At 49.2% G+C, this 14,662-nt stretch overlaps 4 protein-coding genes across 7 annotated transcripts in view; 3 read left to right on the forward strand and 1 right to left on the reverse strand.

Moving 5' to 3' along the window:
- lrrfip1a (leucine rich repeat (in FLII) interacting protein 1a) overlaps positions 1–2,153 on the forward strand; it is a 48,759-nt gene extending 46,606 nt beyond the window's left edge. For both annotated transcript variants that reach the window (XM_037975973.1, XM_017438641.3), the window contains 5 exons: positions 269–318; positions 1,021–1,141; positions 1,224–1,303; positions 1,385–1,489; positions 1,573–2,153. In XM_037975973.1, the coding sequence (XP_037831901.1) occupies positions 269–318; positions 1,021–1,141; positions 1,224–1,303; positions 1,385–1,489; positions 1,573–1,680 (464 nt within the window). In that variant the 3' untranslated portion in view covers positions 1,681–2,153. The remainder of the gene's footprint in view (positions 1–268; positions 319–1,020; positions 1,142–1,223; positions 1,304–1,384; positions 1,490–1,572) is intronic.
- Positions 1,935–6,097, reverse strand: tyw5 (tRNA-yW synthesizing protein 5). Of its 2 annotated transcripts, XM_025002102.2 has the most exons (9): positions 5,964–6,097; positions 5,005–5,159; positions 4,867–4,936; positions 4,735–4,779; positions 4,507–4,644; positions 4,343–4,430; positions 4,149–4,265; positions 3,734–4,059; positions 1,935–2,237 (listed from the first exon to the last, which is right to left on the reverse strand). In XM_025002102.2, exons 1-8 carry the CDS (start codon positions 6,042–6,044, stop codon positions 3,761–3,763), a joined length of 993 nt encoding a protein of 330 aa, XP_024857870.1. In that variant the 5' UTR covers positions 6,045–6,097; the 3' UTR covers positions 1,935–2,237; positions 3,734–3,760. The 2 variants fall into 2 exon arrangements, with proteins under 2 accessions (XP_024857870.1, XP_017294113.1); XM_017438624.3 differs by lacking the exon at positions 1,935–2,237 and having other exon boundaries at positions 3,705–4,059.
- Positions 6,098–6,273: 176 nt separating this feature from the next.
- maip1 (matrix AAA peptidase interacting protein 1) lies at positions 6,274–8,826 on the forward strand. 2 transcript variants are annotated; one of them, XR_005233271.1, is made up of 5 exons: positions 6,274–6,594; positions 6,701–6,772; positions 7,080–7,203; positions 7,311–7,532; positions 8,437–8,826. XR_005233271.1 is itself a non-coding variant. In XM_017438625.3 (5 exons), the coding sequence occupies exons 1-5, from the start codon at positions 6,310–6,312 to the stop codon at positions 8,513–8,515; spliced, it is 705 nt and encodes a 234-aa protein (XP_017294114.1). In that variant the 5' UTR covers positions 6,274–6,309; the 3' UTR covers positions 8,516–8,826. The 2 variants fall into 2 exon arrangements, 1 of the variants encoding a protein (XP_017294114.1); XM_017438625.3 differs by having other exon boundaries at positions 7,388–7,532.
- A 1,057-nt stretch (positions 8,827–9,883) lies between these two features.
- pgap1 (post-GPI attachment to proteins inositol deacylase 1) lies at positions 9,884–14,417 on the forward strand (the record flags this gene model as incomplete). Its single annotated transcript, XM_017438631.3, is given in 13 exon segments — positions 9,884–10,117; positions 10,775–10,928; positions 11,834–12,009; positions 12,086–12,257; positions 12,338–12,498; positions 12,580–12,632; positions 12,707–12,773; positions 12,848–12,953; positions 13,787–13,845; positions 13,921–14,004; positions 14,092–14,141; positions 14,210–14,261; positions 14,340–14,417. Coding segments are annotated over 13 exon segments (1,380 nt in total), but the record flags the coding sequence as incomplete, so codon positions are not given.
- Positions 14,418–14,662: the final 245 nt, after the last annotated feature.

Raw genomic sequence — 14,662 nt, forward strand, 5'->3', positions numbered from 1 at the left:
TCGGTTCCACTGAAGAAACTGAGGAGCTGCTGGGAACAAAGATCCAGTTTAACCCGGTTGGGTCGACTCCGGCTCATCCCTTGAGTTTAGGAGCCTTTTTCCTGCCTGAACGCTCCGAGGTCGGAGTGAAGGGAGAATGTTCAGGGAGAACGTTCCGGGTTCCAGATTACAGGAACATCCGGCTGCTTGGGAACAAATATGGATTAGGACTTTTGCACAGAGCTGTGAGGATTCAGCCGAAGTTTTCAGACGTTTGCTTCTTTTTCAGAGATTCGCCTCAGAAAACTGGTGGACGAGCGGGAGAAGATGATCGAGCAGGTGAGTCATCCAACCGTCCATCCATTCATCCAACCATCCATCCATTCATTCATCCAACCAACCATCCAACCGTCCATCCAACCATCCATCCGTCCATCCAACTATTCATCCATCCATCCAACCGTCCATCCATCCATCCAACCAACCATCCATTCATCCAACCAACCATCCAACCATCCATCCAACCGTCCATCCATCCATTCATCCAACCATCCATCCAACCAACCATCCAACTATTCATCCAACTTTACATCCAACCATTTATTTAACTATTCATCCAACCAAACAACCAACCATTTATTCATCCAACCATCTATTTAACCAAACATCCATCCATTTATTCATCCATTCATTCAACCAACCAACCATTCAGCCATTTAACTACCCAACCATTCATTTACCCATCCATCCAATCCTAATAAATAAAAATATTCTGAAACTGATATAAAATGATTTATTTCTCATGTTGAGGTTAAATATCTGAACATCGGAGACAAACAGTTAAATTTTCTTTCTTTAAGACAAAGATTTTGTTATTTTTTCTGTAAATATTGTCGTCTGAAGCAGAGCTGGAGGAACCGTTTGGTTGGTTTTTTCAGTCTGTCAGCAGATGTTTGTGGACATCTTGATGTTTAGAAACAGGGAAGCGTGCAGAAACCTCTCAGAGGTAGAAATATGAATATGATGTTTGTCTTCTTCCAGGTGAAGAAGCTGAAGGCGCAGCTGGAGCAGAAGGCCCAGAAGAACGGCAGCGACAGCAGCTCCAGTCCTGAGGCGGAGATTCTTGAAAACGGCAACGATCCCAACATCATGGATTTGCAGCGTAAGCGTTCACGTGATTTTAAACCAGCCCTGTGGAGGTAAAGGTCTGAAGAAAGATCTCTGTTGTTGTGAAACTTCTGCAGGAGACTCCAGCCGGCAGATCAACGACCTGAAGTTCAAGCTGGTGAAGGCGGAGCAGGAAGCCACGGCTCTGGAGCAGAACGTGAGCAGAGAGGGTTCCTCGTCGGAGCTCAGTGTGCTGCCTGTGACCGCTTCAGTGTCTCCCCCGTGTCTCTCTCTGCAGGTGACCAGGCTGGAAGGTCAGGTGACGCGCTACAAATCTGCAGCGGAGAACGCCGAGAAGGTGGAGGACGAGCTGAAGGCGGAGAAACGCAAACTGCAGCGAGAGGCAGGGACTTCTGTCAGAACTTCTGCTGGAGCTGCGCTGCTTCAGGTCTTCTAACTCGGGTTTGTCCTCGTTGTCTCCAACAGCTGCGGTCGGCGCTGGACAAGGTGGAGGAGCTCGAGTCCAACAACAGCCACTTGTGTAAGAGGCTGGAGAAGATGAAGAGCAGCCGCGGCATGGCTCAGACGCCGTGAGGACGGCCGGTTCCACGCTTCACGGACAGGACCCCTCCTCCTGCCTGACTGAGGACTCTGCCAAGCAAATGTGCCATTTCTTTGTTGTTTTCCCGTTTGAAGTCGCGCTGAGAAGGCGCCGGTTGGACGTCAGTGCCGCTCCGACATGGCTGCTCCGTTTCCTGCTGCTTGTCTTCACCGCGTTTACCGGAGGGAAGGATTCAGACACAGGCCCGGTGACGTCGTTCTGCACCAACCTTTTCCTTTTTTTTTTCTAGTATTTAAATCTTTGGATAACCTGAACTGCACGTTTTCTCACAGCCGCGGTTCCGCTCCCCGCAGCCAGCCGCTCGCCGAACGTCGGGCGGGCTTCGTGCGGTCGCTCGTAGAAGCTGAGACTCCCTGAAGGAATCACTGTTTACAAAGCTTTAAAAACCTGTTTGTAAGAACACATGAAGAACTGTAATCTTTGTGCAATAAAACGTCAAACTCTACTTTCAGCTTCGTGTTTTAAGTTGTCCAGACGGCGCCGCGTCTCTCTGCAGGTCAGACAGGAAGCAGTTCAGATAACTCCTGCGCTGTAACGGGAAAAGTCAGAGGTCAATCAGACTCTCGTTGGTGTGTCTGAATCAGTGTTTGAACCTTTTTTTGGTTTTATTGCTTCCTTAAAGTCCGCAGAGACTCAAAGTTCCTCTGAGCTGCTGTTTGCAGAGGAGCCAGGAGGTCGAACGGAGATCCGCTGCTGTGTTTGTTCGTGTTTTTGAACGTTTATCGGTTCACATTCTTTCTAGAAACCATCTGATGACTCGGTGTTTCCTGCCAGTTGTGGTCAAAGATTTGTGTGAATTAATAGCTAAGAAGTAAAGAAGAGTTCTAATATTTACTGCTTTTTCTTCACACATTAGTGTTCTTTATAACCGCCGGTCCCTGGTCTGGTTTAAGCTTCTGTAAAAAATCAAAAGTAATGAAATATCTCAATAAAATACAACAAAAACTATTTTTATTCGGTGGACTGATACAGATTTTGATCTTCCTGTGACTAATAGATCTGCGTTTAGTTTTTATTTTAGTTTAAGTTGTAATCTTATGCAAGTTAAGCTAGCTTTCAATGCTAATGGCTAGCATGGGCTCTGTTGATGTATATTCAGCCATGAAACATTTTTTTGAAGTTTGCCTTTATTAAGGCTAAATGCACACAAATGTAAAAAAGGGACAAAGTGGAGAAATTCAAATGGGGACAGAAAGCTACAGTTTGTCATGTGGTGATTTGCCATTGTTCTCACTGCAAGCTAAGTTAGCAGAACTGCTAACTATAGATGTTAGCAGTAATGCTAACGGCTAGTTTCGCGAACGGCTAGCTTAGATTACTTAGTTGTGAGTCGGTACCAAAACATTTTGTAAGAGAATCTTCCCCGTTTGGAAAATTCAACACAAGTGCATACAAAAAATATTTAAAAAGGAAATCAAAGTTGAAAAATAAAAAAATATTGTTAGGCTAGCTGCTGATGCTAATAGCATTAAGGGCTAGCTTAAAAATGGCCTCCCTTTCAGGATATTTTTTTTTTTTAAATGAGAGAAAATGCATAAAAATTATCTTAGGAAAATACCAAGAAGGGAAAATTCAAGTAAAATAATCCAAAATAAGGTAAACATCTTAATAGAATTCATTGGCATTAATATTTTTATTGAGTCATTTATATATTTTTCTATTAGTTCCGGATTTTGGCAGTTTGAGCACTTTATTCCTTATTTTTTCTGTAAAGCTGATGTTTCTACAGATTGGGATATATTTGCTTCTTTAGTTGTGAAAACAGTGTTTGTTTTGAGTAAAAAGCTTTATACTTACACAAATTACCATCAACAGTACTGAATGTTTGTTATAAATATTTAAAATGTTTTGTTTTACATGTCAATAATAATAAAACCCAATTAGTTTTTTCCTCAAAGCGTTTTTTTTTCTAAGAACCAAAGAAGTTAACCCTTTAAAATATTTTATTAATTAAAAGTAGGACACACACTGAAATGTAAGAAAAAGCCCCAAAAAGTTTAATTTATCTGTTTTTTATTTATTTACCTTCAGACTGAAGAATAAAGTGAACGCTCATCCAGGTTTGGTGAACAGGCTGCTGGGTAATGTAGTGCCAGAGTCCTGATCGACACAAAATATCCGCCTCTGGATCCTCTGGATCATCCGGCGGCCGTAGAAGTCCCTGTACTCCGCAGGAAGCTCGTCCAGCGCCTGCAGAGCCCTCTCCAGACCCTGAAGCGCCCGAGCTGCAGCCGTCGGGTCTTTGTTTCCGTACGGGTCCTTCCTGTCGTAGCCGTCGGCAGGCAGATGGCGCCAGAACACGTTGACGCCCACGCCGAACTGCAGGGCGAGGGTGTTGTGGAACCACAGAGCTGAGGAGACAAGGACCAGGCAGAGGGTCAAGTGAGTCGGGTGAGTCAGGTGAGTCGGGACAGTCAGACGTGTGAGCGGCTCTTCCTACCGGGGATGAAAAGCAGATCTCCGGGTTCGAGGACGCACTCGTATCTGCTCGCCTTCACAAAGTCAGGAAACCGTTTCAGGTCGGGGGCGTCGACGTCCAGGACCTCGGACTTATCGCCTGAAGGGTCCAACGCGCCGTGATCAGCAGCAGAACAACATCATCAGGCATGTTGGCGCGTTTCCACGGCAACTCACCAGACAGGTAGAGGTGCAAAGCATCCTGGGGGCTGAAGAGGACCACTCTCTTCCTTCCTGTCACCTGAGCCAGCAGGTTGTCCATCACCTGAGGGGGCGGAGACCGAAACCCAGGGAAATAGAACCACGCGGCGAACAGAAAGGCCCGGACGGAAAGCGCTCACGTCGTAGTGCGTCCACAGCTGCAGGCCGGCCGAGCTGATCCGGAACACGCTGGAGAAGAACCGATCCGGGTCAAAGAACCGCGGCGTGTGGAAGTCCTCCGCCAGCTCCGGGAACTGTTTTCTCAGGTCTGCAGGTTCCTGCCGGGGAGGAAGTGATGGAATTAGGATCTGGAACCTCCAATTAACTCAACAACGCCTCAGACCTGAAGTTCCTGCTCAACTTCGTACCTTCCGGGCGTCCTCTCCCAGCGAGCGGAGATAGTAGCTCTCATCCTAAAATCACAGCCAGGCGTTTGTGTCGACAACAAATAAATATAAATATGAAAACAAGGTCAGAGTTTCCTTCTGAATGAGCCGTACCTCGCACAGGAAGAAGTCTGAGTGTTTCGTCTCCGACGCTCGTTGGACGAACTCGTTGAACCGCAGCGTCCTGCGAGACGGAAACTGAAGCAGCTTCATGGAGAAACAAAGAAAAACTGCTCGGATGTTCGGATTTACCTGTAGGCAAAGTTTTTACGAAGGAAATCCATCTGAGCCGCAGCCGAGACGTGGACCTTCACCTCCCTGTCGCTTCCTTTTCCTCCAAGATACTCGACCGTCCACCTCTGGACACACGGGCCGAGGTCCACCCCCCTCAGGACGGCTGGTCTGCGCTGCAGAGACCACAGGTGGGGTTAAGATGGAGGGAAGGACATCGGCGCGTTCGGACCGGCGCAGCTGACCCAACGACAAAATGTGGGGAGGGTTTGAGTGAAAAACTGGTTCCAGTCTGGCCCGTCACAGGACCAGGACCAGAGGGACCACCTGTGGAGAAGGTGGTCCCTCTGGTCCACCTTCAAAGGTCAAAGGTTAAAGCCTCTTCTCTCTAAAAACAACATGGCAGCTCGACGTGAAGGAACCAGAAGACTTCTGGAGCAGAACCAGAACCAGAGGACAGATGTTTACCCAGAATGCACTGCAGCTGTCAGCACGGTGGTGGAGGGCTGATGGTTTGGGCTGATTCTGGAGTCAGATGTGACAAACAGAACAGTCCAGAACCAGAACCAGAACCTCAGAGAGCTGAGCTGAAACCAATGAGCTGAAGCAACGCTGGAAAGAAGACTGGGCCACAAATTCTCCACAACCATCAGAGACAAATCAATGATCAGTGATCAGTAAATAATGACACAAAAATTTCATGAACCACATTTTTTATTAAGGCTACAACTTTTAGTTTTAACATTCAAGTTAAAGGTTTATTTCTTTAGTATAAAAAATTGTGAGAATCACTCGTGTTTCACATCGTAAATTGTTTGCTGGTTTCAGCTGCAGCAGAATAAATTGAGTCTAAATGTCTCTAAAAGCTGCTTGTCGGCTAACAGCTGCAGCGGACAGGGGTTGTGTTAAATACGGTTATCAGGTTATTCTGGGCCCGGGACGAAGAAGAAAAGTCCCTACAGAGCGCGGTTTTATCTTACCTTTGGATAAATGTCCTGCAAGAAGACCTCCTTGTCCACCCCAGTAAATATGGGGACAGATATTTGTTCCTGTTGCTCCATTTATCCTGATTTATTTAAGTCCTCTGTTAGCGGAAGTGAACGTCTGTAGCCGGTGTTACATTCTTACCGCTCCCCAATGACTCGCAAATACAGGAAAACATAATTAATTGTTTGTTCGTTCAAACATAAATCATTTAAAACTTTTTATATATGAGTTACTGATAAATACATTTTATTTTAATTAATAATTAATTTGTATCTGTTTTAGTATATCTGCACTTCTAGCTGTCGCTAACCGGAAGTTGACGGAAGCACACGGAACAAAATGGCGCTGCCCTTGTTTAGATGTTGTTCTCGGCTGAATTCAGCCTTTAATTGTACTCGGTTGGTTTTAAATCAAAATGTGGCTCCGAACTGGTTCTGTAAACCCCGGCTGAGGGCTTCAGTCACAGCCGCGCGTTTCTGCAGCTCGGAGAGGAAACACAAGGTGGTGGTGTTCGGCTTCACGAACCCGATCCTGTGGCTCCGAAGTCGGATTAACTACATTCGGATCATAGTCAACATTGACAAGGACTTCAGCATGAAGGAGTTCGTGGAAGGGTCCACTCAGGTCCGTCCGAACCCGGAGAGCCCGGATGCAGAAGTTTACAGTGTCCGGCTGAGTGACCCGGTTCTGGTCTGCCGCTGATTTGGACCCTGTGTTCTCCCTCTTTCAGGCCTTCTGTCGTGTGTCCGGCCTCCTGTCCCGGTGTCAGTTTGAAGAGCTGGACGGGCTCGTCGATGAAGATGTGAGTCCAGAACCTGTCGGCCCAGATTTCTGTTCCTGCTTTTAGTTTTGGGTCAGGAGGAACTGGAGCTTATCTCCATTTTATTAACAAAAGTCTCCTCAGAAACATCCACACATCCTGAGCAGCACGAAGGCGACAGTAGGAAGGAAAGACTCGTTTTAACAGAACCAGGACGGGCGGCCATTTGCCTCCACCGTCTGGGTCTAGAGGACAGAGAGGGAGACGGACAGGGAGAGGACACGGTTTGTCCTCTAAGGCATCGCTCAGGGAATAAATGTCTTTTTGTTTTCTGTTCTTCTTCCTGCAGCTGATTAAGGAGCTGGAGAAAAAGTGCCGCTCGTTGCCGTCCAGCTTTCAGAAAGCCCTGAACGCCGAGCGTGGCGACGTCATCCTCTCGACTGTCAGAGACGTTCAGATCTTCGTCGACGAAGGTACGATGGACTTCCTCCTCGTCTTCAAACCTAAATCAGAGCTTCACAGTTTGGATATAATCTGGAATATTTCTGATTAGCTTCTGTCTCCCTGGTCGTGATTTCAGTGTTTGGATCTAAACCTGATCTGAGGTCAGTTCTGGTTTCGTGTCCGTCTGGTCGGCTCATTCTCGGTGTTTTTCAGGCAGGACGTTCGTCTGCATCCTGATGCATTTCTGGTACATGACGAGCGTCCTGCTCCCCGAGGGGATGGAGATTCCCGGGACTCGGCTCTTCAAGGTGGCCCTTGAAAACGACGAAATCAAGACGCTCCTGGGCGCCGTGTACGAGTGAGTGCTTCCGTCTGCGGAGAGGGACGGTTATGAGCAACTAATATTTTACCTGTGGTAGATGGCTCTGTAAACATCAGTTTTTAAAAGCTCCAGCTGCTCCAGAAGAAGTCGCTTTGCGGTCACCTCGAGACACTCGGATCAGAACTCCCAGGAAGCTCCTCCCTCTTCCTGTGGCGTTAAAAACGGGATTCTTCCCGCTGGTTTCTCAGCTCTCCCGTCCTCGTACAGATGTTTGCTCCCCTCGCCGCAGTCAGGCGTGTTTATTAACCCGACTGAAGAGCCGCCGGCGTCTCCTCGCCGTCTTTTTAGGCTCGCAGGTTTCTAAGTTTCGCTGGAACAGCTAGATTTTCTGTTTCTCAGCTGAGCAGAAGAAACAAAATGGCTCCGCTGAAGCTCATAAACACGCCCACAACAGCTTCTGACCAATCACACGACACCTTGAGCTGCGAGGAACAGTTCGGCTCGGGTCGAGAAGCTGCGGACGGAGCTGCTACGAGAAAAAAAACGAGTCTAAGAGCCGCCATCTTCCTGACGTCTCCTGGATGAGGTCTTCAGTCTGTCTGGACTGACAAGTTAGTTCCTCGTTAGTTCCTCGTTAGCCTCTCGTTAATTCCTCGTTAGCTCCTCGTTAGCTCCTTGTTAGCTCCTTGTTAACTCCTCGTTAGCTCCTTGTTAACTCCTCGTTAGCTCCTTGTTAACTCCTCGTTAACTCCTCGTTAGCTCCTTGTTAACTTCTCGTAGTTCCTCCACACTGAGGAGGTTCAAAGAGCCATCTACCACAGATAAGACATTACCAACCTTTCGACAGAAACCCAGTCTAAAATGTCCCAAATATCCCTTTAAAACCACTCTAATCCTGCAGAAATCCGTCTAAATTTTCTGTTTTATGACTTTGTGTCAGATTCGAGAGGGAGTTCACCGAGGAAGCGCCTTCAAGCTGGACCATTACGAGGGTAGATTATCCTAAGGTTTTGGATTAGGGGTTTGGATTTGATGCAGGTCTCTGGGAACTTGTGACGCGTTTCAACGAACTGAGCAGAACTCCTCCTCAGACGGCGAGACGGGTCCGACTGGAGGATGGAATCTGGACGTTAGATGCTGTTTCAAAGATGAAAAACGTTCTTTTTCATGTATAGATTTGTGTTGTTAAGATGCTGTGTTTCTTTTTCTTCTGTTTTCACACAAAGACACGTTTAAACTGCTATTCAGAATAAACTGTTTAACGCTTCTGTTCTGGTGGTTGTGACGGCAGCTTCCTGTTGCTGCGATTAAAGGAATCTGTAAACTTTGACACTTTTTAAAGCTTCAGTTTCTAACTATTAGTTTAAAAAGTATTCAGTTAAACCTTATTAGCAAGCCCCAAATTTAAAAAGGGCTAAAATAAACCAATCCAGACACACATGTACTCAGCTGAGGTCATTTTTATTAAAATAATTTAGTTATATTCCAGTTGTAGTCCAGTTTAATCCATCACAGTTCAATTCAAACTCAAAATAAATTATTTAAATCTAATTTTAATCCTATTTTCCTGTAATTCATTCCAGCTATTATTGCAAATCAGTTAATTTAGTCAGAATATAAATTTAGTACAGTTAATTGTAGTTGTAACCATTAAGATACAATAAACTCCTACTTAATAACTTATTTTTTCCACTGTTGTCTTTTTAAATCCAGATTGTTTTATTTTTTAATTGAATTAAAATCCATTTAGAATCAACTTTGATCCAATATGGACACATTTAAACAAAAATCTTGAAGTCCAATTTGTTGTTGGTTTCATTACCCAATAATATCCAATAACTTCCATCTTCTTTCAGAGTTTAAAAACATTAGAACAAAGTAAAATTACTTTATTTTTCATTAATAAAGTCATGATTTGTTTCGGTTCAGGCTGATAAATCAAATTATAATCCATTTTAGCTCAATCTAGTTGATGATTTGTTTGAATTCAGTTAAATCAGACTTAAAATTTAAACCAACATCAGCTTCCTGTGACGTAGAAACCAAGATGGCGCAGAATCCCAGAATGCTTTGCGGCTTGTCATTCAATTAATCAAGTGAAAATCAATTTTTGTCTATAAATCAGTTAATTCAAACTCAATTTAATACAGTTATAAATCAATTCGTTGCTGTCAGATTCAGTTTATTAATGTTTGTGAAACAAAAAAAAAGTATATTTTCTGACGGAACTAAATGCTAATTTAAGAGAAAAAAACTAGCTAAACAGCCGTTTGTGAGCGTTTCGCTTCGGTCGACGTCACTTTACAGACGCTCCCCCATTGGTCCATTTTCTCGTGCTTTCCGCTGATTGGACGAGCCGCCTGCCAATCACGGCCGTCACAGCAGTGTGTGGCTCTGTTGTGGAGTGGTCGAGCCAGTCCGAAGATGGAACCCGAGGCGCGGAGGTAAGCGGAATGTGGAGGTTCGCGGGTCCGGTTCCGAAACGAACCATGAAAGCCGTCAGGGTGGCCTTTTACGCGTTCGCCCTGGGGCTCCTGGTGGTCGGCCTGCGGGAGCTGCTGACTGGCTTCGAGGAGAACAGATGCAGCATGACCTACATGTTTGAATACCCGGAGTACCGGGTGAGTACTACGGCTAATTTTACCCGTTTATCCCGGCAACAGGAGGCGCTGCTTCCGGGACATGTTAGCTGTAGCTGGGTGGACTGTCCCCTGTTTGAAAGGACACCGTGTGAGACAGGAAGGAAGACAGGAAGCTCCTGAAAACAACAGGCTAACGCTACCTGACAGCTGCTGTCACGTGACCTGCCTGAGCGCGTTACCTGTCTGGTTTCAGGACACCTGTCCGAGCAGGTCTGCAGCAGACTGCCAGAGACAGTCCAAGTCATTAAGACACATGAAGACCAGCAGGTGTGAGAGGACATGAGGAGGACAGGAAGAGGACAGGTGTTAGAGAGGACAGGGACAGGACATTAAAAAGACAGGTGTTAGACAGGACAGGTCTTAGAGGGGACATTAAGAGGACAGGTGTTAGGGAGGACAGGAAGAGGACAGGTGTTAGAGGGGACAGGTGTTAGGGAGGACAGAGAGAGGACATGAGGAGGACAGGGTTTTTAGGGAGGACAGGTGTTATATAGGACCGGTGTTAGAGGGGACATTAAGAGGACCGGTGTTAGAGGGGACATTAAGAGGACCGGTGTTAGAGGGGACATTAAGAGGACCTGCTGAAAGTGTTGTGGACGAGTCCTGCTCTGATGCGGCTTCCTGTCCGTCCCGTAGCGGGTCGCTCTGCCTCGCCGCGTGGCCCGCCTCTACCCGGCGTTCGGCCTCTACCTGTACGGGGAGGGGCTGTACGCCCAGGAGACCCGGGCGCTCAAGCTCAGCGGCGCACCTGTCCTCTTCCTGCCCGGCAACGCGGGAAGCTACAAGCAGGGTGAGTGAACGCCAAGAACCGCCGTTTGACCGCCATCATCCCACTTCTGGTCCGTGAAGGAGGACGAGCCCGTATCATGAGCCCTCCGCCTCCGTGCCTGACAGTTGAACCCAGGTGTCAGCAGAGATCTGTCCGATGAGTCCGATGGTGGATCTGGTCTCTTGTGGTTCTGTTCCAGCGGGTTCTGGACGGACGGTCCCGGGTCGGGTAGTTTGATGGACCGTGGACCGTCCTGCTCCACGTGTCTCTTCTCAGGGGCTGCAGGTTCTCAGGTGGTTTTCAACCCTCTGGTGTCCAGAAGACGGTTCTGATGGTCCGACGGTCCGTCAGAACCGGCGCTGAGTGACGCTGGACATGTTGGCTTCCATCAGGACGTCCTCCCAGCTGACCCGGAGACCTTCAGATGTCTCCTGCAGGTGGTCCAACATGTCTGAGACAAGCTGCAGTGCATTCTGAGTAAACATCTGTCCTCTGGTCTGGTTCTGGTCCAGAAGTCCTGTGGTTCCTTCAGATAAACCCAAGTCGAGCCGCCATGTTGTTTTTAGAGAGAAGAGGCTTTAACCTTTGACCTGCTGAGTCTGAGCACTGCACGGTCTGACCTTCAGGGTGAATTGAAGCTGTGAATAATCTTCCTCCCTGTAGAGCGATGGACTCCAGGTAGTTTAGAAATGACCTTTGACCCTTCCTGGCAGCTGCTCCTCTGAGGTTATTGCTGATGTCTTTCCGCCTCGGCGTCGTTCTAACGCAGAGCAGCAGAACCTCCTGGTTCTGATCAGCTCATGTTCTCGTATCGTTTCCTCGGGTCAGAACAGAAACAGGATGTTTAATTTCTTCCACGCCGCGGCATTCGTGTCCCGCGCCGCGCTCCCTTCTGATTGGCCTCCCGCCCTGTCCTCCTCCTGCAGCTCGCTCCCTGGGCTCGGTGGCTCTGAAGAAGGCCGAAAACATGGAGGGCCGTCTTCACCTGAACGTCTTCACGGTGGACTTCAACGAGGAGCTGGTGGCTCTTTACGGCGGCAGCTTGCTCAGGCAGACGCACTTCCTGCACGAGAGCGTGAAGGCCATCCTGCGCCTGTACAAGGTCAGACCTCGGCCGCTGAAACGTCTCCGGACGCCGCCGGCAGAACCGAACCCTGAACCCGCCTCTCGTCCCGCAGCACCTGAAGACGCCACCTCGGAGCGTGGCGATTGTCGGCCACTCCATGGGCGGAGTTGTGGCGCGAGCGCTCTTCACGCTGCCTCGGTTCAACCCTCAGCTGGTCAGCCTCATCATCACCCAGGCCTCGCCGCACCTGGCGCCGGTGCTGGGCCTGGACCCGTACCTGCTGGGTGAGCTGAGCCGCCGCTCCACCGGGCCACAGGTTGGGGGCGGAGCCTCGTTCTCACGCTGTTTTTCTCCCGTCTCTCAGATTTCTACTCCACCGTGAGGCAGAAGTGGGTGAACCAGGCCGGCAGGCTCAGGAACGTGACCGTCCTGTCTGTCGGAGGCGGTTACCGTGACTACCAGGTCCGCTCCGGCCTGACGTCCCTCCCCTGTCCCCCCGGAGACCCTAACAAACTGTCCCTGGTGGTAGGCTCTGTTTGTCGTTCAGAGAGACGTTTGTCCTCAGCTCGTCCTCCTGCTCACCTTTGTCCTCTCGTCTCCTCTCAGGTCACGGCCGTCCCCAGAACCTGGGTGTCCACCGACCACCTGTCCATCGTTTGGTAAGAAGGACTGAATTTGACCGCCGTGACCCGTCCTCCGTCCCCGCTGTCCTCACCGTGTCTTTGTGTTCCAGGTGCAAAGAGCTCGTTCTGGCGACGGTCAGGGCGTTCTTCGACCTCATCGACCCCGAGACCCGGCAGGTCCGAACAGAACCGCCTCCGATGTTTCGTGAAGGAGTGATGGTTTCATGTCTTCACCGCTCTGCTCTCATCAGTTCACAGAAAACCCGGAGAAGAAGCTGTCGGTCCTGAAGCACCACTTCATCAGACATCCTGTCAGGACGCCGGGGGACAGTCAGGACTCGTCCGTCTCCCTGTCAGGTATGGACGTCTCTGAGGACATAAACGATGTAAAGTCTCTGTCCGTGTTCCTGCGGCCGCCTCGAAACGTCCCGGCGCTGAAAAATGTCGACTCGCCGGAGGAGCAGGAACAAAGGTGGTCCTGGTCCGGAGAACTCCTCGAGTCCTCTTAGTCCTCCGCCCTGTCTCATTCCTGTCTACATCCTGTCTCCGTCCCGTCTCCCTCCTCTCAGTCCCGTCTCCCTCCTCTCAGTCCCGTCTCCCTCCTCTCAGTCCTGTCTCCCTCCTGTCTCCGTCCTGTCTCAGTCCTGTTTCCGTCCCGTCTCCCTCCTCTCAGTCCCGTCTCCCTCCTGTCTCCATCCTGTCTCAGTCCTGTTTCCGTTTTGTCTCAGTCCTCTCAGTCCTGTCTCCCTCCTGTCTCCCTCCTGTCTCAGTCCTGTCTCAGTCCTGTCTCCATCCTGTCTCCATCCTGTCTCCGTCCTGTTTCCGTTCTGTCTCAGTCCTCTCAGTCCTGTCTCCATCCTGTCTCCATCCTGTCTCAGTCCTGTTTCCGTTCTGTCTCAGTCCTGTCTCAGTCCTCTCAGTCCTGTCTCCATCCTGTCTCAGTCCTGTCTCAGTCCTGTCTCCATCCTGTCGCTCCTTCGTTTGTCTCCATCCTCGGTGGGGTTCTCGGAGCCGGACGTTCAGGTTCCCCCACAGGACTGCGAGGACGTTCAGGAGGACATGTTGGTTCCTTTGCTGTAAAACAATAAAAGAAACGGAGACAGTTGGGGGACAGATATAAGATCAAACTTTATTTAAAACACAAACTCTAATGGAGCTGCTGGTTTGAATCCTTTCTGTTTGTTCTGCAGACGCCCCCGAAGCGTGGAGTGAGGTCAACACGCTGCGCCTGTCCCACAGCACGCCGAAGGTACCGCGCGTCCACTCCGTCTCGTAAAGAGACGCCTCAGATCAGACGCCTGACTGTTTCACGTCTCCCCGACAGGAAGGACAAGCCAAGTACTTCCTGTTCGCCCTGTCGAGTCGCAGGAAGGCCTACAGCCACTTCTACTGCCGGAGCAACAACCTGGTGAGTCCCGGCCTCGGGTTCGGGTCCGTTCGGGTCAGTTCGGGTCCGTTCGGCTCGTCGGACTGAACAGCTGCTTTCCTTCGGCAGAAGATGAGCAGCTGGGTGTTCGGCTGCGTGCTGAGGAACGCTTCTTCCTGGTAAGTCTCACTTTCATTTCTGTGACCGAGGACGTTCTTCCATCACAGCAGCGTCTTCGTGTCCCCAGCGTCCACGCCGTGGACCTGTCCTCGGGAACAGAGCTCCTGCCTCCGTACAAGGTGAGCGTCCTGACAGCAGAACCCTGCGTCCGCTCCGGTTCCGCTCCGGTTCTAACGCCGATCCGTCTCCCGTTCCAGGTCCTGATTCTGAGTCTGAGCGAGCTGACGTCTGTGAGTCACCTGGTTGTTTCCGCTGCCAACCTGAACGGCAAACAGGTACCTGACAGGCAGAGGCGGAGCCAGACTCAACCTCTCATTCTCCCCCTGCACATCAGCTACAATAAAGACCAGAACTGAATTAAAATAGAAGCATTTATTTAAAACAAGTGACTTGAATGTGTGTAAATCCATGGGGATCAGCCTCAGAGGACTCAGGGCACAACCATGATGACTCACTGAAATGACATGAATTAGTTTATATGAATGTTGATTTTAGCAGAGATTTGACCTTTTTATCAAAT

Source organism: Kryptolebias marmoratus, linkage group LG6 (genome assembly GCF_001649575.2).
Source record: "Kryptolebias marmoratus isolate JLee-2015 linkage group LG6, ASM164957v2, whole genome shotgun sequence".
Taxonomy (NCBI): domain Eukaryota; kingdom Metazoa; phylum Chordata; class Actinopteri; order Cyprinodontiformes; family Rivulidae; genus Kryptolebias; species Kryptolebias marmoratus.